Source organism: Bombina bombina, chromosome 6 (assembly GCF_027579735.1).
Source record: "Bombina bombina isolate aBomBom1 chromosome 6, aBomBom1.pri, whole genome shotgun sequence".
NCBI lineage: Eukaryota > Metazoa > Chordata > Amphibia > Anura > Bombinatoridae > Bombina > Bombina bombina.
In genome coordinates, this window is record NC_069504.1 from 1005348030 (window position 1) to 1005372222 (window position 24193).

The window sequence follows — 24193 nt, forward strand, 5'->3', positions numbered from 1 at the left end:
TCAGTTGACTTATGCCCAGTTTTCGGGTTCCAGTCAGACAACATAACTCCTGTGGCTTTATCAACCTCCAGGGAGGAACTCTGAGTTAGTTAGTCATGAAGGATGTGTTCAGGTTTTTTTTCTGTGGGCGGGTGCTCACAGTTGCTGTCTTTCGGCCATCCACATTTCTTGAGTGGATAACTGGGAAGCGGATTCTGAGCAGACAGACTTCCCATTCCGGGGAGTGGGAACTCCATTCAGAAGTGTTCTCTATCTACCAAATGGGGGTACCAGAATGGGTTCTGATGGGGTCTCGTCAGAGCATCAAGTTTCCAAGTTCGGTTTGAGGTCAAAAGATCCTCTAGCCTCTCTATTAGATGCTCTGGCAGTTCCTCGGAACTTCAGGTTAGTGTTTCCTCCCTCTCTGTTTGCTCTTATTCCGCAAGTCATTGTTCAGATCAAGTAGGAAATAGCATTGCTTTTCTCCTAGCTCCTGCGTGGCAAGATATGGTAGGTGGATCTGAAAACCTCCACTGAGAGAGGGTCTTCTATTTCAGGGGCTTTTCCTTCATCCAAATATCGTTTCTCTGAGGCTGTTTGCTTGGTTTTTGCTAAACATGGGTTTTTGGAATTGGTTAATGAGATAAGCCTATCACTAGAAAATATTCTATAAGAGATGGCAGGATCCCATGGCTCTTATCTTTTCTCCAGGTGGGTCTTGAGTAGGGGTTATCTGTTGGTTGGTTTTGTCTTTTTCTATTTTGCCGGATGTCCAATCCTTTTATCAGGTCCTGGTTCGAATCAGGACTGTGTTTGAGTTAGTTGTTCCTTTGGAATCTTAACTTTGTTCTTAAAGCTTTACTTAAGGCTCTGTTTGAGTCTAGGCTTTCCATAGATATTTAGTTGTTATCTTGGAAAGTTTAAGTTTATTCTGCACAGAGTGTTTCAGTACTCTCAGCTTGCAGTTTGGTTCTCCTTATCTCGTATTTCTGGCAGATAAGGCAGTTCTTCCTTCCAAGTTTGGTTTTCTTCCTAAGGTTGTGTCGGACAGAAATTTTAATCAAGAACTGGTTGTTGTTCCTCCTTCCTATTCTAATCCTTTTCATAAAGAACATCTGTTGCGCAACTTAGATGTTGTGCAGACTCTTAGATTTATTTACAGGCTACAAAGGTCTTTTGTCAGTCCTGGATTGTTTGTGGTTTTCTGGATATCATAAGGGCCAGGAAGTTTCCGCCACTTCTTTCTCTCTAGTCGAGAAGTGTTAGTTGTGGGACTCGTGAGCCTGCTGGAGAGCACCCTCCTGATCAAATTACTGCTAACTCCACTAGGGCGGTGTTTTCGTCTTGGGCCTTCAAGAAATAGGTCTGTGTAGAACAGATTTGTAAGGAGATGACTTGGCCTTCCTTGCTCATTTTTTTCTAAAGTCTATAAATTTTGGTTCTTTTGCCTCGGCTGAGGTTTCTTTTGGGAGAAAGGGTCTTCAAGCAGTGGTGCCTTCTGTTTAGGTTACCTGTCTTGTCCCTCCCGTATCATCTGTCCCCTCTAGCTTGGGTATTGATTCCCAACAGTAATTAATGAGGATCCATGGACTCACTAGAAAGAAAACAAAATTTATGCTTGCCTGATAAATTTATTTATTTCTTGACACGGTGAGTCCACGGCCCTCCTTGTTTTTCAGACAGTTTTTTATATATATATATATATATATATATATATATATATATATATATATATATATATATATATATATATATATATATATATATATATATATATATATATATATATATATATATATATATAAAACTCGGGCACCTCTGCACCTTATTACATTTCTTTCCTTTTCCTTCAGTCGAATGACTGGGGTTTGTGGGAAGGGAAGTTATACTTATCAGCTCTGCTGTGGTGCTCTTTGCCGCCTCCTGCTGGCCAGGAGTGATATTCCCAACAGTAATTGATGATGATCCGTGGACTCACCGTGTCGAGAAATAAATTTATCAGGTAAGCATAAATTTTGTTTTTCTTTTTTGATTCAGATAGAGCATGCAATTTTAAGCAACTTTCTAATTTACTCCTATTATGATTTTCTTTGTTCTCTTGCTATCTTCATTTGAAAAAGAAGGCATCTAAGCTAAAAAAAATTTGTTCAGAACACTGGACAGCACTGGTTTATTGGTGGGTGAATGTATCCGCCAATCAGCAAGAACAACCCAGGTTGTTCACCAAAAATAGTCTGGCATCTAAACTTACATTCTTGCATTTCAAATAAAGATACCAAGATAATGAAGAAAATTTGATAATAGGAGTAAATTAGAAAGTTGCTTAAAATTGCATGCTCTATCTGAATCATGAAAGAAAAAATTTGGGTTCAGTGTCAACATTGTTGGGCTGTTAACTAGTTTGACAATAACATTCATTCAAGGGTTTTTATTATACTTGGATATTTTTTTTATTTTTTTTTGTACATAGTTTCAATAATTATTCTAAATTTACTATGCATGAGAATATTCATGTTGCTTTGTTCCTGATCAATCTTTTGTCTTAGATGCATTTCTTTGTATCTTGTTTTACAGGTCAGCTATATGGGTTGGAAAAGTTTTGGGCCTTTCTAAAATATTCCAAAGCCAAACATCTAGACATTGACCCTAAATTACAGGAATACCTGAGCAAATTCCGCAGACTAGAAGATTTCAGGGTGGATGTAAGTATATAATGTGCCCAAAATGTTTTCCTATAAATATGTACCTGTTTATACTTTCTGGATGTTGCAGTTGCAGAATAGAACATTAGAGCTTCTTTTCCTTTGTTCATAATTTTGGTTAAAAACATTTCCTTCCTAAGATAGGGAGAGTCCACGGTTTCATTCCTTACTGTTGGGAAATACAACACCTGGCCAGCAGGAGAAGGCAGACACACCCCAGCCAAAGGCTTACATATCCCTCACACTTCCTCATTACCCAGTCATTCTTTGCCTTTCGTCATGTTAGGAGGTGGCTGAAAATTTGGAGAGTCCTGAAAAAGAGTATCTGCCCTTCGAGATAGGACTGGAGTTTTAAGTAGTCATGTCAACCTCTCAGTGAGAGTATTTATGAAAGTTAGTCTGGAGATGCAGGGAATTCAGACTACTGCTAACAGCTCCTAAGCAATCAGTGTTGACGAGTTTCACTGCCTGTTTTCTCTCACTCAAGTCCATGTCTGGAGCACTGCTATAAGACTGTCACATTTGAGAGGCTGTGTTCTGTTACACAGCATGGATCCTGGAGGTAAGATTGTTTCAATTTTTACACATAAAATGCTATAACAGGGTCACAGTGTGGCTCCTTTATACCTTGATAGGATCCAGGGTTAATATCCTCTGAAGGGGGTTTATTGAACAGCTGGGGTTAATTAATCTGTGTATTAATTATTTACATGCTGCTTTGTGTGATTTTTTTTATTTTTTTTCCTGGGCTAATAGACTGTTTTTGGCTTGAACAAACCGGTTTCAATTTTTAAGTTTCCCTTTCATTTTTGAGTGTTGCACAGCTCCTATTACTTGCTGTACTTGTAATAACAGAGGAAGTACTGTCTTGCACTTCATGTGACCGGGTCTGGTCGATGTTCATTTCCTCCAATCTGGCTGAGACTTGAACCTGAGGAGAGCGTTTCCTCTGTTAACTGTCTGGGTCTAGGAGGTGGTGAGTGCCCCAGCCATTGAGAGTATAAAGGTGCAGTTTTCTATAATTAAAAAACGTTTTTATTTGTGTCCTTCTGTGGGTATAACTTGAGCTATGGAGGACTCTGACATGTTAGACGGTACTCCTTCTGTACTAAATCATACCTGTTTATATTGTGAGGAGGCCGTGGTTTTCCCGCTCACTCAATTATGTTCCACATGCCTTAACACCGTTATGAAGTCTAAGAAGGGAGACAAGCTTACTAAGGCTCTTAGTCCCTCTGAGCCGTCTACCTCTCAGGACTCTACGTCCTGTGAGATTACTACCCTTGCAACATTATCCACTCCACATGCAGTTCCCCGTAGAACATCTAATCCTCCATCCGGATGGCCTTCTTCCTGTAGACTTTGCCGCGCAGTTACAAACGGCAGTGTTTGCTGCCCTTAGTGCATTACCTCGCTCTAACAAACGAAAGAGGTTATTAAACATAGCTCTCCTGACCCAGAGTCATCTAAATATTTATCGGATTTAGCCATTATGTCCCAGTTATCTGATGATGAGTTAACCTCTCTAGCTTCAGAGGATGAACTTTCTGGGTCGGAGTCCTTAGCGTCTAAGCCTCCTGCTGCGGAAGAACCGACCTTTAGATTTAAAATTGAGCACTTGCGTTTTTTATTAAAGGAAGTTCTGTCTACATTAGAGGTTCTAGAGGCTGCGCTGCCTGAAGAACCTATGATACCTAAATTAGACAGTTTACGAAGACAGGAAAGTTCCTTTGACGTTTCCTGTGCCGGTTAAGATGACGAACATTATTAAGAATGAATGTGAAAAAAATTAGTTCTTTCTTTTCCCCCTAGTCTACTTTTAAAACGTTGTTCCCAGACTCTCAACTGGATTTGTGGGGCTCCATTCCTAAGGTGGATGGTACTATCTCTATGCTTGCTAAATGTACTACTATACCTCTTTAGGATAGTTCTCCGTTCAGAGAGCCGATGGATAAGAAAATGTAAACCTTTCTGAGAAAGATGTTTCAACATATGGGGTTTTGTTTCAACCGGCGGCTGCAGTTGCCACGGTTGCCGAAGCGGCTTCCTACTGGTGCGACTCTTTCTCGGAACTCATTGAGGTGGTGTCTCCCCTCTAGGATATTCAAAACAGAATTAAAGCTCTGAATATTGCTAATTATTTTATCTATGATTTGAATATGCAAATGATTTGCCTAAATGCGAAGGCCTCTGGCTTTGCGGTTCTAGCCCGCCGGGCGCTCTGGTTGAAGTCTTGGTCTGCGGATATGACTTCTAAGTCCAGGCTCCTTTCTCTTCCTTTCTAGGGAAAGATTTTATTTGGTCCAAGCCTGGACTCTATGATTTCTACAGTTACCGGAGGCAAGGGTGCCTTCCTAATGCAAGATAAGAACAAGTCTAAGGAATGACAATCTTCTAATTTTCGTTCCTTTCGTTCTGACAAATCCCAACAACAACAATCCTCCTCCAAGCCCGAGCAACCCAATAGTACTTGGAAGCCGACTCAGTCCTGGAATAAATCCAAGCAGAATAAGAAGCCCTCCGAAAACAAATCGGCATGAAGGGGCGGCCCCCGATCCAGGGTCAGATCATGTAGGGGGCAGACTGTCTCTTTATTCAGATGCTTGGTTCATGGACGTACAGGATCTGTGGGTCCTGGAGGTGTGGTATCTCAGGGATACAAGATAGGCTTCAAATCTCATCCGCCAAGGGGCAGATTCCTTCTCTCAAATCTGTCTACCAGACCAGAAAAGAGGGATGCCTTTCTAGGGTGCGTTCGGGATCTATCCTCCTCAGGAGTTTTTGTCCCGGTGCCTATCGTAGAAAGTGGTTTGGGGTTTTCTTCAAACCTTTTAGTGGTCCCAAAGGAGGAGGGAACTTTCCGCCCAATTCTGGACCTAAAGTGCTTAAACAAATTTCTCAGTGTCCCTTCCTTCAAGATGGAGACGATAAAGGTCCATCCTTCCTTTAATTCAGAAAGGCCAGTTTATGACCACTATAAATCTGAAGGACGCTTACCTTCATGTTCCAATCCACAGGGAACACTTTCAGTTCCTTTGGTTTGCCTTCCTGGACCATCACTTCAAGTTCATTGCACTTCCGTTTGGTCTAGCTACTGCTCCAAGAATCTTTACGAAGGTTCTGGGGCTACAAGAACTCAGGGTATTGCAGTAGACCCATACTTGAGCGATATTCTGCAGAGATATGGAGCAAATGAGGGACGCCGGAGATAGATCTCATTGCGTCCCGTCTCAATACCAAGCTACCCAGGTACGGGTCGAGGGATCCCCAAGCAGATCTGTTAGATGCACTAGCAGTGCCCTGGAGGATCAAACTTTTATCTATTTCCTCCCTCCATTACCGCTTCTTCCTCGAGTGGTGAACCGCATCAAGCAGGAGCGGGTATCAGTAATCCTGATTGCCCCATCGTGGATGCGAAGGACGTGGTTCGCGGATCTAGTAGGGATGTCCTCATCTCCTCGATGGAAGTTACCTTGTCGCGGAGACCTGCTGATACAAGGTCCATTTGTTCATCAAAATCTAGATTCTCTGAGGCTGACTGTGTGGAGATTGAACGCTTTGTCTTAGCCAAGAGAGGTTTCTCTGAGAGTGTCATTGATACTCTTATTCAAGCTATAACACCAGTTATTCGGCGTATCTACTACAATGTGTGGAGGACATACTTATTTTGGTGTGAAGAGCATGGTTTTTCCTGGCACAGAGTTAAGGTTGCCAGGATCTTATCTTTTCTCCAGGATGGGCTGGAGAAGGGCCTTTCTGCTAGTTCACTTAGGGGGACAGGTTTCGGCCCTTTCAGTTTTATTGCACAAGAGACTGGCTGAGCTTCCAGACGTGTGCAGTCCTTTGTTAAGGCTCTGATTAGGATCAGACCTGTCTTTAGATCTGGGGCTCCTCCTTAGAGCCTAAATCTTGTTCAGTTTTTGCAAGCAGGTTCTGTTTAAGCCTCTGCATTCCTTTGACATTAAATTGTTATCTTGGAAGGTTCTCTTTTTATTGGCTATTGCCTCTGTGCGCAGAGTTTCTGAGACCTCTGCTTTGCAATTTTAACCCCCTTATCTCATTTTTCATGCAGATAAGGCAGTTTTACGTACTATATTAGGTTTTCTTCGTATGGTTGTCAGATCGCAACATAATTCAGGAGATTGTGATTCCTTCTTTGTGTCCTTATCCTTCTTCATCGATGGAACACTTCACAATTTGGATGTGGTTCGCGCCTTGAAGGTCTATCTTCAGGCTACTATGGAGTTTAGACGATCTTCCTATTTGTTGTCTATTTGAGGAAGCGTAAGGGGCAGAAGGCTACTTCAACTTCCCTATTTTTTGGTTAAGAAGTGTCATCCGCTTAGCTTACGGGACATCGTCCTTCTGAGAGGATAACGGCTCATTCCACTAGAGCAATGGCTTCCTCTTGGGCCTTTAAGAATGAGGCCTCTATGGATCAGATTTGGAAGGCGGCTACCTGGTCCTCCTTGCATACTTTTTCAAAATTTTACAAGTTTGATGTTTTTGCTTCGGCTGAAGCAGCTTTCGGGAGAAAAGTTTTGCAGGCTGTGGTGCCCTCAGACTAGGATCCACCTCTTCCTCTTCGTTCCCTCCCGTTATTCATTTAGTGTCCTCTGGAGCTTGGGTATAGTTTTTCCAACAGCAAGGAATGAAGCCATGGACTTTCCCTATCTTAGGAAGGAAAACACAATTCATGCTTACAAGATAAATTCCTTTCCTTCCGGAAAGGGAGACTCCACGGCCCCTGCCCTTTTTGTCTTGTCTATGGGCGGTCCTCTATTTTATTCTTCTGGCACTATTTTTACCCTAATGTTTCTAGGACTTTTACTTGTTCCCTCGACAGACTGACTGGGGTTATGAGGAAGTGGGAGGGATATTTAAGCCTTTGGCTGGGGTGTCTTTGCCTCCTCCTGGTAGCCAGGTGTTGTATTTCCCAAAAGTAAGCTATGAAGCTGTGGACTCTCCCTATCCGGAAGGAAAGGAATTTATCTGGTAAGCATAAATGTTTTTTTTATGTGCTTATAACCTATTGTAATGCACATATATCCTCTTATACACATCAGATTAACATTTTGTGTATACTGTAAATATAAATAAAAGGGACATTCCAATCAAAATTTAAGTGCACATAAATGCATTACTTTTTTGAATAGAAACTAATTTGCAATATACATTTATTGGCAAAAAATGCTTCTAGTAAAATTATCACTGTTTGTGTTAGCATTTTTCTCTGCACGTGCATGTGAAGCAAAGCTAGATTTTCTTAGTGCACCAGCATTTTAAATACTGCAGCTCTTTAGAGCACCAGTGGGGTTTGTATCATGTCATCAATTAACAAATTGAGTTATTACCAGATGGTACGAGCACCTTAGGGTTTCTGAGAAAGTGCTGTGTTTAAAATGCTGGTGCACGGTCCATGCTTAAATGCACATTTTAAACAGCTATAGCTTTTATTAGGAGCATTTTTGCTAATACAAATATGTTACATAAATGCTGCTATTCAAAACCGAAATGCATCCATGTGGATTCCAATTTCAGCTGAAATGTCCATTTAATAATAATTTGGCAGTTATGTAGCACTTGTCTACTCAATTGGATTCAAATAACTTTGTGCATAGACTTCATATTATACCTAGAAATTGTCAGCTGATCACAATAGCTATTAATAACCAATTTAATTGTACTTAGGGTTGTTTGCAGTTCCAGGATTCAAATCAGATTTCAAAACATTTTGTGTGTTAGCGCTGCGGAATCTGTTGGCGCTCTACAAATAACCGATAATAATAATAAGTGTGTCTGATTAATTACCAAGTGGTTTTGTGCTTGACCAACATGTTTATTATATTTGATTATTAAAGGGATAGTCTAGTCAAAATTAAATTTTCATGATTCAGATAGGGCATGCAAATTACTTTCATTAAATTTGCTTTGTTCTTTTGGTATTCTTTATTGTAAGTTAAATCTAGGTAGGCTCATATGCTAATTTCTAAGCCCTTGAAGGCCGCCTCATCTCAGTGCATTTTGACAGTTTTTAACAGCTAGACAGTGCTAGTTCACGTGTGCCATATAGGCAACATTGTGCTCACTCCGTGGAGTTATTTGAGTCAGCACTGTTTGGCTAAAATGCAAGTTTGTCAAAAGAACTGAAATAAGGGGGCAGTCTGCAGAGGCTTTAGATACACAGTAATCCCAAAGCTGGGGAATAGGTAATAAAGGGATTATCTATCTTTTTGAACAATACAATTTTTCAAGTAAACTGTCCCTTTCAATTTCACAAGTATAAAATCCGATGAGCTTATTTTGACCAATACCGGCATACTTTGCTTGCACGCCAGGAGGTTGTTTTCATAACAAAAAAAAATTTCTTTTCATTAGTATCAGTTTAGATTAAATTCACCTTTTTGGATTTCTTTTTTCCTATGACAATGGAAGAGAAAAAATATTTTCATAGGATATAGATTTGATTTTTATTTTCTAATATTGTAAACTTTGTATAAAAAACAAACTTACACCTATATTCTTTTCTTTACATCAGCCTTTTCTCCACAAATCAAGCTTTCCCTTATCACTAATTACGGTACATTAGCTTTGGGGATAATACTTTCTCCAACATTGGTGTGTCCGGTCCACGGCATCATCCATTACTTGTGGGAAAATGTTCTCCCCCACAGGGAAAGGCAAGGAGAGCACACAGCAAGAGCTGTCCATATAGCTCCCCCTCTGGCTCCGCCCCCCAGTCATTCTCCTTGCCGCTCTGAACAAGTAGCATCTACCACGGGGATGGCGAGGAGTTTGTGGTGTTAGTTGTAGTTTTTTATTCTTCTATCAAGAGTTTGTTATTTTAAAATAGTGCTGGCTTGTACTATTTACTCTATAACAGAAAAGTGATGAAGATTTCTGTTTAAGAGGGCTATGATTTTAGCACAAGTAACTAAAATCCATTACTGTTACCACGCAGGACTGTTGAAACTAGAGAACTTCAGTTGGGGGTAACAGTTTGCAGACTCATCTGCTTCAGGTATGACTAGTCTCCTTCTAACAACGGAGGCTAATGCTAGATGACAGTCATTTTTCCCCTCAGGGGAAACGGTAAGCCATTTTTCTTTCACCTCAGCAAAAAAGATAACAGGCTTCCCCTTTTTGTTTTTTATGCTGGTAGACACTGATAGGGGCTAAATCGATTGGTTTTTATTACAATATTATACCATTTGAAATATTTTATAAGCTCACATACACTTGGGAACGTTTTTTATTGATCTGGCTTGTTTTAGACACCTAAATCTAGTCAGGAAGGCCCCTTCACTCTAGTGTGCTGAGGGAGGAAGCCTCATTTTGGCACTTCAGCTGTGCAGTTGAATTTCAAGGCAGTGCATGCAGATTCATGTGAGAGGGTCCTGTGGTTCAGAAAGTGACTCCAAAAGGCTTTTTTCTGTGAATGGTGACCCCTAAGGAAGGTAAAAAGCTGCAGCAAGGCTGTAGCTGGGACTGTGGTGTGTAAAAACGGTTAAATCCAACAATTAGCCTCGGTTTGCTTGTTTTAAGAGCTAGAGTCTCCATATTTGCTGTGCAATACTTTCTAAGCATTAAGACACTGGGGTCCAAATTTCAGAAAAATCGGATATATCCTTCATAGTTTTTTGAACATTCAGAAATAAATGTCATTTTATTATTTAAAGAGACAGTAACGTTTTTGTTTAAAATCGTTTTTATTGCATTGTTTGCCTGCCTAAATCTGTTTAACATGTCTGTTCCATCAGATAACCTATGTTCTGTGTGTATAGAGACAAATGTGGTTCCCCCTTCGAGTGTTTGTGATAATTGCGCCATAGCGTCCAAACAAAATCAGGACAGCTCTGTTATTTTTCATAATGTTGCCCAAGATGATTTATCTAATGAAGGTAGTGGGGATAGCTCTACATCCTCTCCTTCTGTGTCTACACCAGCTTTGCCCGCGCAGGCGACACCTAGCGCGCCAGTGCTTATTTCTATGCAACAATTATCAGCAGTAGTGGATAATTCTATAGCAAATCTTTTATCCAAACTGCCAGTTTTTCAGAGAAAGCGTGATTGTTCAGTTTTAAATACAGATAAAAAGGATGAACAATCAGACGCTGACGATGCCTTATCTATTTTACCCTCACATCAATCGGAATTGGCTGTGAGGGAAGGGCTGTCTGAGGGTGAAATTTCAGACTCAGGAAAAATTTCTCAACAGGCAGAACCTGATCTAGTGGCATTTAAGTTTAAGCTAGAACATCTCCGCGCTTTGCTTAAGGAGGTATTAGCTACTCTGGATGACTGTGATTCCATGGTAGTACCAGAGAAGTTGTGCAAATTGGACAAATTTTTAGAGGTCCCAGTGCACGACGACGCTTTTCCAATACCTAAGAGGGTAGCGAACATAGTGGAAAAGGAGTGGGAGAAGCCAGGTGTACCCTTTGCCCCACCTCCTATATTTAAGAATATGTTTCCCATAGTAGACCCTAGAAGGGACGCATGGCAAACGGTCCCGAAGGTTGAGGGAGCTGTTTTAACACTAGCGAAGCGCACAACTATTCCTATAGAGGACAGCTGCGCTTTCAAAGATCCTATGGATAAAAAATTGGAAGGATTGCTTAAAAAGATTTTTGTTCAGCAAGGGTTCATCCTTCAACCAGCTACGTGTGTTATTACTGTCACTTCAGCGGCGTCCTTTTGGTTCGAAGAACTAGAAAGGTCGCTCCAGAAAGAGACTTCCTATGAAGAAGTCATGGACAGAATTCACGCATTAAAGTTAGCTAATTCCTTTATATTGGATGCCGCCTTTCAAATAACGAAATTGGCGGCGAAAAACTCAGGTTTTGCTATAGTAGCGCGGAGGGCGCTTTGGCTAAAATCCTGGTCGGCAGACGTGTCGTCCAAGACTAAGTTACTGAATATTCCTTTCAAGGGTAAGACCCTTTTTGGGCCGGAATTGAAGGAAATTATTTCAGACATCACTGGGGGTAAGGGCCATGCCCTCCCACAGGATAGGCCTTTTAAGGCTAAGAACAAGTCTAATTTTCGTTCCTTTCGCAACTTCAGGAACGGACCGGCTAATAACTCCACTGCCGCTAGACAAGAAGGTAACGCGGCCCAGCCCAAACCCGCTTGGAAGCCCATGCAAGGCTGGAACAAGGGTAAACAAACCAAGAAACCTGCTGCTGCTACCAAGACAGCATGAAGGGGTAGCCCCCGATCCGGGACCGGATCTGGTAGGGGGCAGACTATCTCTCTTCGCTCAGGCTTGGGAAAGAGATGTTCTGGATCCCTGGGCACTAGAGATATTTTCCAAGGGATACCTGTTAGAATTCAAGGGACTTCCTCCAAAGGGAAGGTTCCACCTGTCTCGCTTATCTTCAGACCAGATAAAGAAACAGGCATTCTTACATTGTGTAAGAGTCCTATCAAAGATGGGAGTGATAAACCCAGTCCCCTCCGGGGAACAAGGTCTAGGGTTTTACTCAAACCTGTTTGTGGTTCCCAAAAAAGAGGGAACTTTCAGGCCAATTCTGGATTTAAAGATATTAAACAAGTTCCTCAGAGTTCCATCCTTCAAGATGGAAACCATTCGGACAATCTTACCAACAATCCAGCAGGGTCAATTTTTGACTACCGTGGATCTGAAGGATGCGTATCTGCATATCCCAATCCACAAATCTCATCATCAGTTCCTGAGGTTCGCCTTTCTGGACAAACATTACCAGTTTGTGGCTCTTCCATTCGGTTTAGCCACCGCTCCCAGAATTTTCACAAAGGTGCTAGGGTCCCTTCTAGCGGTCCTAAGACCGAGGGGCATCGCTGTAGCACCTTATCTAGACATCCTAATCCAAGCGTCGTCTCTTTCCAAAGCGAGGGCTCATACAGACATTGTGTTGGCTTTTCTCAGATCTCACGGGTGGAAAGTGAACATAGAAAAAAGTTCACTGTCACCGTCCACAAGGGTTCCTTTTCTGGGAACAATAATAGATTCTGTGGAAATGAAGATCTTTCTCACAGACGTCAGAAAGACAAAGCTTCTAAAAGCTTGTCGAGTTCTTCACTCTATTCCTCAACCCTCCATAGCTCAATGCATGGAAGTAATAGGACTAATGGTCGCAGCAATGGATGTGTGGTTCCTTTTGCTCGAATTCATCTAAGACCATTACAGCTGTGCATGCTCAATCAGTGGAATAGGGACTATACAGACTTGTCTCCCCAAATTCAAGTAGACCAGGTAACCAGGGACTCACTTCTCTGGTGGTTGACCCAGGATCACCTGTCTCAGGGAATGAGTTTCCGCAGACCGGGTGGGGCGCGGTCTGGGACTCTCTGAAAGCTCAGGGCCTATGGTCGCGGGAAGAGTCGCTTCTCCCGATAAACATTTTGGAACTAAGAGCTATATTCAATGCGCTCCTGGCTTGGCCTCAGCTAGCGGAAGCCAGGTTCATAAGATTTCAGTCGGACAGCATAACGACTGTTGCGTACATCAATCATCAGGGGGGAACAAAGAGTTCCCTAGCGATGAAGGAAGTAACCAAGATAATCCAATGGGCAGAGAATCACTCCTGCCATCTATCTGCTATTCACATCCCAGGAGTAGACAACTGGGAGGCGGACTATTTGAGTCGTCAGACTTTCCATCCGTGGGAGTGGGAACTCCATCCGGAGGTCTTTGCTCAGTTAACCCAATTATGGGGCATTCCAGACATGGATCTAATGGCGTCCCGTCAGAACTTCAAGATTCCTTGCTACGGGTCCAGATCCAGGGATCCCAAGGCGACTCTAGTGGATGCATTAGTGGCGCCTTGGTCGTTCAACCTAGCATATGTGTTTCCACCGTTTCCTCTCCTCCCCAGGCTCATAGCCAGGATCAAACAGGAGAAGGCCTCAGTGATTCTGATAGCTCCTGCGTGGCCACGCAGGACTTGGTATGCAGACCTGGTGAATGTCATCGGCTCCACCATGGAAGCTACCTTTGAGACAGGACCTTCTAGTACAAGGTCCATTCGAACATCCCAATCTAGTTTCTCTGCAGCTGACTGCTTGGAAATTGAACGCTTGATTTTATCCAAGCGTGGGTTTTCAAATTCTGTGATTGATACTCTGGTCCAAGCCAGAAAACCTGTGACTAGAAGTATTTACCATAAAATATGGAAAAAATATATCTGTTGGTAAGATTAAAATTCCAAAGATTCTCTCCTTTCTCCAAGAAGGTTTGGATAAAGGATTGTCAGCTAGTTCTCTAAAAGGACAGATTTCTGCATTATCCGTCTTGTTGCACAAGCGACTGGCAGCTTTGCCAGATGTACAAGCTTTTGTTCAGGCTTTGGTTAGAATCAAGCCTGTTTACAGACTCATGACTCCTCCTTGGAGTCTAAATTTAGTTCTTTCAGTTCTTCAAGGGGTTCCGTTTGAACCTTTACATTCCATAGATATTAAGTTATTATCTTGGAAAGTTCTGTTTTTGGTTGCTATTTCTTCTGCTAGAAGAGTTTCTGAATTATCTGCTTTGCAGTGTGATCCACCCTATCTGGTGTTCCATTCAGATAAGGTTGTTTTGCGTACTAAGCCTGGTTTTCTTCCAAAAGTTGTTTCCAACGAGAACATCAACCAGGAAATAGTTGTTCCTTCTTTGTGTCCGAATCCAGTTTCAAAGAAGGAACGTTTATTACACAATTTAGATGTTGTTCGTGCTTTAAAGTTCTATTTAGAAGCAACAAAAGATTTTAGACAAACCTCATCCTTGTTTGTCGTTTACTCTGGTAAGAGGAGAGGTCAAAAAGCTACTACTACCTCTCTCTCTTTCTGGCTGAAAAGCATTATCCGCTTGGCTTATGAGACTGCCGGACGGCAGCCTCCTGACCGTATCACAGCTCACTCTACTAGGGCTGTGGCTTCCACATGGGCCTATAAGAACGAGGCTTCTGTTGACCAGATATGTAAGGCAGCGACTTGGTCTTCTCTGCACACTTTTGCCAAATTCTACAAATTTGATATTTTTGCTTCTTCGGAGGCTGTTTTTGGGAGAAAGGTTTTGCAAGCCGTGGTGCCTTCTGTTTAGGTAACCTGATTTGCTCCCTCCCTTCATCCGTGTCCTAAAGCTTTGGTATTGGTTCCCACAAGTAATGGATGACGCCGTGGACCGGACACACCAATGTTGGAGAAAACAGAATTTATGCTTACCTGATAAATTACTTTCTCCAACGGTGTGTCCGGTCCACAGCCCGCCCTGGTTTTTTTAATCAGGTTGAAAAATTTTTTTCCTTATACACTACAGTCACCACGGCACCCTATAGTTTCTCCTTTTTCTCCTAACCGTCGGTCGAATGACTGGGGGGCGGAGCCAGAGGGGGAGCTATATGGACAGCTCTTGCTGTGTGCTCTCCTTGCCTTTCCCTGTGGGGGAGAACATTTTCCCACAAGTAATGGATGACACCGTGGACCGGACACACCGTTGGAGAAAGTAATTTATCAAGTAAGCATAAATTCTGTTTTTTTGAATTAGCAAGTCCTTTGAGGTGTCTGCATTTTGACAGAGCATTAAAGGGACAGTCTACAACACAATTTTTATTGTTTTAAAAGAAAGATTAATTACCCATTCCCTAGTTTTGCATAACCAACACTGTTCTATTAATATACTTTTTAACTCTCTGATTACCTTGTATCTAAGCCTCTACTGACAGCCCCCTGATCACATGACATTTTATTTTTTATCTATTAACTTTCATCTTAGCCAATTAGTGCAGTGTCTGCCACAATCCATGGGCGTGATCAATGTTATCTATATGGTTTACATGAACTAGCTCTCTCCTGTTGTGAAAAGCAAATAAAAAAAAGTATGTGATAAGAGGCGGCCTTCAAGGGCTTAGAAATTATCATATGTGCCTTCCTAGGTTAGCTTTCAACTAAGAATACCAAGAGAACAAAGCAAAATTGGTGATAAAGGTAAATAGGAAAGTTTAAAATTACATGCCCTATTTGAAACATTAAATTTTTATTGTTTAAAAAGATAGATAATCTCTTAACCCCTTAACGACCAAGGATGTGCAGGGTACGTCCTCAAAAAAAAGGCAGTTAACGCTTAACTGCTCGCTTCCAGCTGCTTTCCGGTTATTGCAGTGATGCCTCGATATGAAGGGTTCCTGCAATAACCCTGTATGGCCATCTGATGCAAAGAGAGCCACTCTGTGGCCCTCTCTGCACCGGACATCGATGGCCGGTATCGTTGGTGGGTGGGAGCTGACTTGGGAGGCGGGTGGGTGGCCATCGATGGGCCGTGTAAGGTGGAGGGGGGCGGAGCTGACTGGGGCGCGCACAGAGGGCGGCGGGCGTGCACGGGGCGGGAGCAGGTGGGAACCGCTATACTACAGAAAATGAGAATGTAACTATGTGGGGGAATAGGGGGGAAAAGGGCAAAGATCATAAAAAATAAACAGCAGTCAAAGGGATCTTGGAGGGGTGGGGGGTTGGTCTTGGGTGGGGGGGGGGGAGCTACACTACAGAAAAAGGGCTTTTTTCTTAAAAAAAAAAAAAAGCACTTTTTTTTTCTAAACTGGGTACTGGCAGACAGCTGCCAGTACCCAAGATGGCGCCCATTAAGGCAAAGGGGGAGGGTTAGAGAGCTGTTTGGTGGGGGATCTGTGAGGTTGGGGGCTAAGGGGGGATCCTACACCGCAGCATATGTAAATATGCTTAAAAAAAAAACCCTCAAAAAAGCCCAAATATACCTTTTTATTTTAGTACTGGCAGAGATTCTGCCAGTACTTAAGATGGCGGGGACAATTGTGGGGTGGGGGAGAGAAGAGAGCTATTTGGGAGGCATCAGGGGGTCTGATGTTTCAGGTGGGAGGCTGAGCTCTACACTAAAGCTAAAATTAACCCTGCAAGTTCCCTACAAGCTAAATAATTAACCCCTTCACTGCTAACCATAATACACGCGTGATGCGCAGCAGCATTTAGCGGTTTTCTAATTACCAAAAAGCATCGCCAAAGCCATATATGTCTGCTATTTCTGAACAAAGAGGATCCCAGAGAAGCATTTACAACCATTTGTGACATAATTGCACAAGCTGTTTGTAAATAATTTCAGTGAGAAACCTAAAGTTTGTGAAAAAGGGAACTTTTTTTTAAATTGATTGCATTTGGCTGTGAAATGGTGGCATGAAATATACCAAAATGGGCCTAGATCAATACTTTGGGTTGTCTACTACACTACACTAAAGCTAAAATTAACCCTACAAGCTCCCTAATTAACCCCTGCACTGCTGGGCATAATACACGTGTGGTGCGCAGCGGCATTTAGCGGCCTTCTAATTGCCAAAAAGCAATGCCAAAGCCATATATGTCTATTTCTGAACAAAGGGGATCCCAGAGAAGCATTTACAACCATTTGTGCCATAATTGCATAAGCTGTTTGTAAATGATTTCAGTGAGAAACCTAAAATTGTGAAAAAGTTAACGTTTTTTTTAATTTGATTGCATTTGGCGGTGAAATGGTGACATGAAATATACCAAAATGGGCCTAGATCAATAGTTGGGGTTGTCTACTACACTAAAGCTAAAATTACCCCAAAATGCTCCCTACATGCTCCCTAATTAACCCCTTCACTGCTGGGCATAATACACGTGTGGTGCGCAGTGGCATTTAGCGGCCTAATTACCAAAAAGCAACGCCAAAGCCATATATGTCTGCTATTTCTGAACAAAGGGGATCGCAGAGAAGAATTTACAACCATTTATGCCATAATTGCACAAGCGGTTTGTAAATAATTTCAGTGAGAAACCAAAAGTTTGTGAAAAAAATTGTGAAAAAGTGAACAATTTTTTTGTATTTGATCGCATTTGGCGGTAAAATGGTGTCATGAAATATACCAAAATGGGCCTAGATCAATACTTTGGGTTGTCTACTAAAAAAAAATATATACATGTCAATGGATATTCAGAGATTCCTGAAAGATATTAGTGTTCTAATGTAACTAGCACTAATTTTGAAAAAAAAATGGTTTGGAAATAGCAAAGTGCTACTTGTATTTATGGCCCTATAAGTTACAAAAAAAGCAAAGAACATGTAAACATTTGGTATTTCTAAACTCAGGATAAAATTTTGAAACTATTTAGCATGGGTGTTTTTTGGTGGTTGTAGATATGTAACAGATTTTGGGGGTCAAAGTTAGAAAAAGTGTGTTTTTTTCGATTTTTTTTTTTTTTTTCCTCATATTTTATAAACTTTTTTACAGTAAATGATAAGATATGATGAAAATAATGGTATCTTTAGAAAGTCCATTTAATGGCGAGAAAAACGGTATATAATATGTGTGGGTACAGTAAATGAGTAAGAGGAAGATTACAGCTAAACACAAACACAGCAGAAATGTAAAAATAGCCTTGGTCCCAAACGGACAGAAAATGGAAAAGTGCTGTGGTCATTAAGGGGTTAAAGGGACACTGAACCCAAATTTTTTTCTTTCTTGATTCAGATAGAGCATGACATTTTAAGCAACTTTCTAATTTACTCCTATTATCAAATTTCCTTCATTCTCTTGGTATTTTTATTTGAAAATGTAAGTTTAGATGCCGGCCCATTTTTGGTGAACAACCTGGGTTGTCCTTAATAATTTCATCCACCAATAAAAGTGTTCTTGTAAGAGTTAAACAAAAAAAAAATCTTAGATGCCTTGTTTTTCTAATAAAGATAGCAAGAGAACAAAGAAAAATTGATAATAGGAGTAAATTAGAAAGTTGCTTAAAATTGCATGCTCTATCTGAATCGCAAAAAGAAAAAATTTGGGTTCAGTGTCCCTTTAACCCCTTAACGACCACAGCACTTTTCCATTTTCTGTCCGTTTGGGACCAAGGCTATTTTTACATTTCTGCGGTGTTTGTGTTTAGCTGTAATTTTCCTCTTACTCATTTACTGTACCCACACATATTATATACCGTTTTTCTCGCCATTAAATGGACTTTCTAAAGATACCATTATTTTCATCATATCTTATCATTTACTATAAATAAAATTATAAAATGAGGAAAAAATTGAAAAAAACACACTTTCTCCAACATAGGTGTGTCCGGTCCACGGCGTCATCCTTACTTGTGGGATATTCTCTTCCCCAACAGGAAATGGCAAAGAGCCCAGCAAAGCTGGTCACATGATCCCTCCTAGGCTCCGCCTACCCCAGTCATTCTCTTTGCCGTTGTACAGGCAACATCTCCACGGAGATGGCTTAGAGTTTTTTAGTGTTTAACTGTAGTTTTTCATTATTCAATCAAGAGTTTGTTATTTTCAAATAGTGCTGGTACGTACTATTTACTCAGAAACAGAAAAGAGATGAAGAATTCTGTTTGTATGAGGAAAATGATTTTAGCAACCGTAACTAAAATCCATGGCTGTTCCACACAGGACTGTTGAGAGCAATTAACTTCAGTTGGGGGAACAGTTTGCAGTCCCTTGCTGCTTGAGGTATGACACATTCTAACAAGACGATGTAATGCTGGAAGCTGTCATTTTCCCTATGGGATCCGGTAAGCCATGTTTATTACGATTGTAAATAAGGGCTTCACAAGGGCTTATTTAAACTGTAGACTTTTTCTGGGCTAAATCGATTGATTATTAACACATATTTAGCCTTGAGGAATCATTTTATCTGGGTATTTTGATATAATAATATCGGCAGGCACTGTTTTAGACACCTTATTCTTTAGGGGCTTTCCCAAAGCATAGGCAGAGTCTCATTTTCGCGCCGGTGTTGCGCACTTGTTTTTGAGAGGCATGGCATGCAGTCGCATGTGAGAGGAGCTCTGATACTTATAAAAGACTTCTGAAGGCGTCATTTGGTATCGTATTCCCCTTTGGGTTTGGTTGGGTCTCAGCAAAGCAGATACCAGGGACTGTAAAGGGGTTTAAAGCTTAAAACGGCTCCGGTTCCGTTATTTTAAGGGTTAAAGCTTCCAAAATTGGTGTGCAATATTTTCAAGGCTTTAAGACGCTGTGGTGAAAATTTGGTGAATTTTGAACAATTCCTTCATGTTTTTTCGCAATTGCAGTAATAAAGTGTGTTCAGTTTAAAATTTAAAGTGACAGTAACGGTTTTATTTTAAAACGTTTTTTGTACTTTCTGATCAAGTTTATGCCTGTTTAACATGTCTGAACTACCAGATAGACTGTGTTCTGAATGTGGGGAAGCCAGAATTCCTATTCATTTAAATAAATGTGATTTATGTGATAATGACAATGATGCCCAAGATGATTCCTCAAGTGAGGGGAGTAAGCATGGTACTGCATCATTCCCTCCTTCGTCTACACGAGTCTTGCCCACTCAGGAGGCCCCTAGTACATCTAGCGCGCCAATACTCCTTACTATGCAACAATTAACGGCTGTAATGGATAATTCTGTCAAAAACATTTTAGCCAAAATGAACCCTTGTCAGCGTAAGCGTGGCTGCTCTGTTTTAGTTACTGAAGAGCATGACGACGCTGATATTAATATCTCTGAAGGGCCCCTAACCCAATCTGAGGGGGCCAGGGAGGTTTTGTCTGAGGGAGAAATTACTGATTTAGGGAACATTTCTCAGCAGGCTGAATCTGATGTGATTACATTTAAATTTAAATTGGAACATCTCCGCATTTTGCTTAAGGAGGTATTATCCACTCTGGATGATTGTGAAAATTTAGTCATCCCAGAGAAACTATGTAAAATGGACAAGTTCCTAGAGGTGCCGGGGCTCCCAGAAGCTTTTCCTATACCCAAGCGGGTGGCGGACATTGTTAATAAAGAATGGGAAAGGCCCGGTATTCCTTTCGTCCCTCCCCCCATATTTAAAAAATTGTTTCCTATGGTCGACCCCAGAAAGGACTTATGGCAGTCAGTCCCCAAGGTCGAGGGAGCGGTTTCTACTTTAAACAAACGCACCACTATTCCCATAGAGGATAGTTGTGCTTTCAAAGATCCTATGGATAAAAAATTAGAAGGTTTGCTTAAAAAGATGTTTGTTCAGCAGGGTTACCTTCTACAACCCATTTCATGCATTGTCCCTGTCACTACTGCCGCATATTTCTGGTTTGATGAACTGCTTAAGGTGCTCGATAGTGACTCTCCTCCTTATGAGGAGATTATGGACAGAATCAATGCTCTCAAATTGGCTAATTCTTTCACTCTAGACGCCTCTTTGCAATTGGCTAAGTTAGCGGCTAAGAACTCTGGGTTTGCTATTGTGGCGCGCAGAGCGCTTTGGTTGAAATCTTGGTCGGCTGATGCGTCTTCCAAGAACAAGCTACTAAACATTCCTTTCAAGGGGAAAACGTTGTTTGGTCCTGACTTGAAGGAGATTATCTCTGATATCACTGGGGGTAAGGGCCACGCCCTTCCTCAGGATCGGCCTTTCAAGGCAAAAAATAGACCTAATTTTCGTCCCTTTCGTAAAAACGGACCAGCCCAAGGTGCTACGTCCTCTAAGCAAGAGGGTAATACTTCTCAGGCCAAGCCAGCTTGGAGACCAATGCAAGGCTGGAACAAGGGAAAGCAGGCCAAAAAACCTGCCACTGCTACCAAGACAGCATGAAATATTGGCCCCCGATCCGGGACCGGATCTGGTGGGGGGCAGACTCTCTCTCTTCGCTCAGGCTTGGGCAAGAGATGTTCTGGATCCTTGGGCGCTAGAAATAGTCTCCCAGGGTTATCTTCTGGAATTCAAGGGACTTCCCCCAAGGGGGAGGTTCCACAGGTCGCAGTTGTCTTCAGACCACATAAAAAGACAGGCGTTCTTACATTGTGTAGAAGACCTGTTAAAAATGGGAGTGATTCATCCTGTTCCATTAAGAGAACAAGGGATGGGGTTCTACTCCAATCTGTTCATAGTTCCCAAAAAAGAGGGAACGTTCAGACCAATCCTAGATCTCAAGATCTTAAACAAATTTCTCAAGGTCCCATCGTTCAAGATGGAAACCATTCGAACTATCCTCCCTTCCATCCAGGAAGGTCAATTCATGACCACGGTGGATTTAAAGGATGCGTATCTACATATTCCTATCCACAAGGAACATCATCGGTTCCTAAGGTTTGCATTCCTGGACAAACATTACCAGTTCGTGGCGCTTCCTTTCGGATTAGCCACTGCTCCAAGGATTTTCACAAAGGTACTAGGGTCCCTTCTAGCGGTGCTAAGACCAAGGGGCATTGCAGTAGTACCTTACCTGGACGACATTCTGATTCAAGCGTCGTCCCTTCCTCAAGCAAAGGCTCACACGGACATTGTCCTGGCCTTTCTCAGATCTCACGGCTGGAAAGTGAACGTGGAAAAGAGTTCTCTATCCCCGTCAACAAGGGTTCCCTTCTTGGGAACAATTATAGACTCCTTAGAAATGAGGATCTTTCTAACAGAGGCCAGAAAAACAAAGCTTCTGGACTCTTGTCGGATACTTCATTCCGTTCCTCTTCCTTCCATAGCTCAGTGCATGGAAGTGATCGGGTTGATGGTGGCGGCGATGGACATAGTTCCTTTTGCGCGCATTCATCTAAGACCATTACAACTGTGCATGCTCAGTCAGTGGAATGGGGACTATACAGACTTGTCTCTGAAGATACAAGTAAATCAGAGAACCAGAGACTCACTCCGTTGGTGGCTGTCCCTGGACAATCTGTCTCAAGGGATGATGTTCCACAGACCAGATTGGGTCATTGTCACGACCGACGCCAGTCTGATAGGCTGGGGCGCGGTCTGGGGATCCCTGAAAGCTCAGGGTCTTTGGTCTCGGGAAGAATCTCTTCTACCGATAAATATTCTGGAACTGAGAGCGATATTCAATGCTCTCCAGGCCTGGCCCCAGCTTGCGAGGACCAGGTTCATACGGTTTCAATCAGACAACATGACGACTGTTGCGTACATCAACCATCAGGGGGGAACAAGGAGTTCCCTAGCGATGGAAGAAGTAACCAAAATTATTCTTTGGGCGGAGTCTCACTCCTGCCACCTGTCTGCTATCCACATCCCAGGAGTGGAAAATTGGGAAGCGGATTTTCTGAGTCGGCAGACATTGCATCCGGGGGAGTGGGAACTCCAGCCGGAAATCTTTGCCCAAGTCACTCACCTGTGGGGCATTCCAGACATGGATCTGATGGCCTCTCGTCAGAACTTCAAAGTTCCTTGCTACGGGGCCAGATCCAGGGATCCCAAGGCGGCTCTAGTGGATGCACTAGTAGCACCTTGGACCTTCAAACTAGCTTATGTGTTCCCGCCATTTCCTCTCATCCCCAGGCTGATAGCCAGGATCAAGCAGGAGAGGGCGTCGGTGATCTTGATAGCTCCTGCGTGGCCACGCAGGACTTGGTATGCAGATCTGGTGAATATGTCATCGGCTCCACCTTGGAAGCTACCTTTGAGACGAGACCTTCTTGTTCAGGGTCCGTTCGAACATCCGAATCTGGTTTCACTCCAGCTGACTGCTTGGAGATTGAACGCTTGATTTTATCGAAGCGAGGATTCTCAGATTCTGTTATCGATACTCTTGTTCAGGCCAGAAAGCCTGTGACTAGAAAGATTTACCACAAAATTTGGAAAAAATATATCTGTTGGTGTGAATCTAAAGGATTCCCTTGGGACAAGGTTAAGATTCCTAGGATTCTATCCTTCCTTCAAGAAGGATTGGAAAAAGGATTATCTGCAAGTTCCCTGAAGGGACAGATTTCTGCCTTGTCGGTATTACTTCACAAAAAGCTGGCAGCTGTGCCAGATGTTCAAGCCTTTGTTCAGGCTCTGGTTAGAATCAAGCCTGTTTACAAACCTTTGACTCCTCCTTGGAGTCTCAATTTAGTTCTTTCAGTTCTTCAGGGGGTTCCGTTTGAACCCTTACATTCCGTTGATATTAAGTTATTATCTTGGAAAGTTTTGTTTTTAGTTGCGATTTCTTCTGCTAGAAGAGTCTCAGAATTATCTGCTCTGCAGTGTTCTCCTCCTTATCTGGTGTTCCATGCAGATAAGGTGGTTTTACGTACTAAACCTGGTTTTCTTCCAAAAGTTGTTTCTAACAAAAACATTAACCAGGAGATTATCGTACCTTCTCTGTGTCCAAAACCAGTTTCAAAGAAGGAACGTTTGTTGCACAATTTGGATGTTGTTCGCGCTCTAAAATTCTATTTAGATGCTACAAAGGATTTTAGACAAACATCTTCCTTGTTTGTTGTTTATTCAGGTAAAAGGAGAGGTCAAAAAGCAACTTCTACCTCTCTCTCTTTTTGGATTAAAAGCATCATCAGATTGGCTTACGAGACTGCCGGACGGCAGCCTCCCGAAAGAATCACAGCTCATTCCACTAGGGCTGTGGCTTCCACATGGGCCTTCAAGAACGAGGCTTCTGTTGATCAGATATGTAGGGCAGCGACTTGGTCTTCACTGCACACTTTTACCAAATTTTACAAGTTTGATACTTTTGCTTCTTCTGAGGCTATTTTTGGGAGAAAGGTTTTGCAAGCCGTGGTGCCTTCCATTTAGGTGACCTGATTTGCTCCCTCCCTTCA

At 42.2% G+C, this 24193-nt stretch overlaps 1 protein-coding gene across 4 annotated transcripts in view; it reads left to right on the plus strand.

Moving 5' to 3' along the window:
- Positions 1-24193, plus strand: part of LARP1 (La ribonucleoprotein 1, translational regulator) — a 341591-nt gene that overhangs the window by 297669 nt on the left and 19729 nt on the right. For all 4 annotated transcript variants that reach the window (XM_053718702.1, XM_053718703.1, XM_053718704.1 and 1 more), the window contains one exon: positions 2554-2681. In XM_053718702.1, the coding sequence (XP_053574677.1) occupies positions 2554-2681 (128 nt within the window). The remainder of the gene's footprint in view (positions 1-2553; positions 2682-24193) is intronic.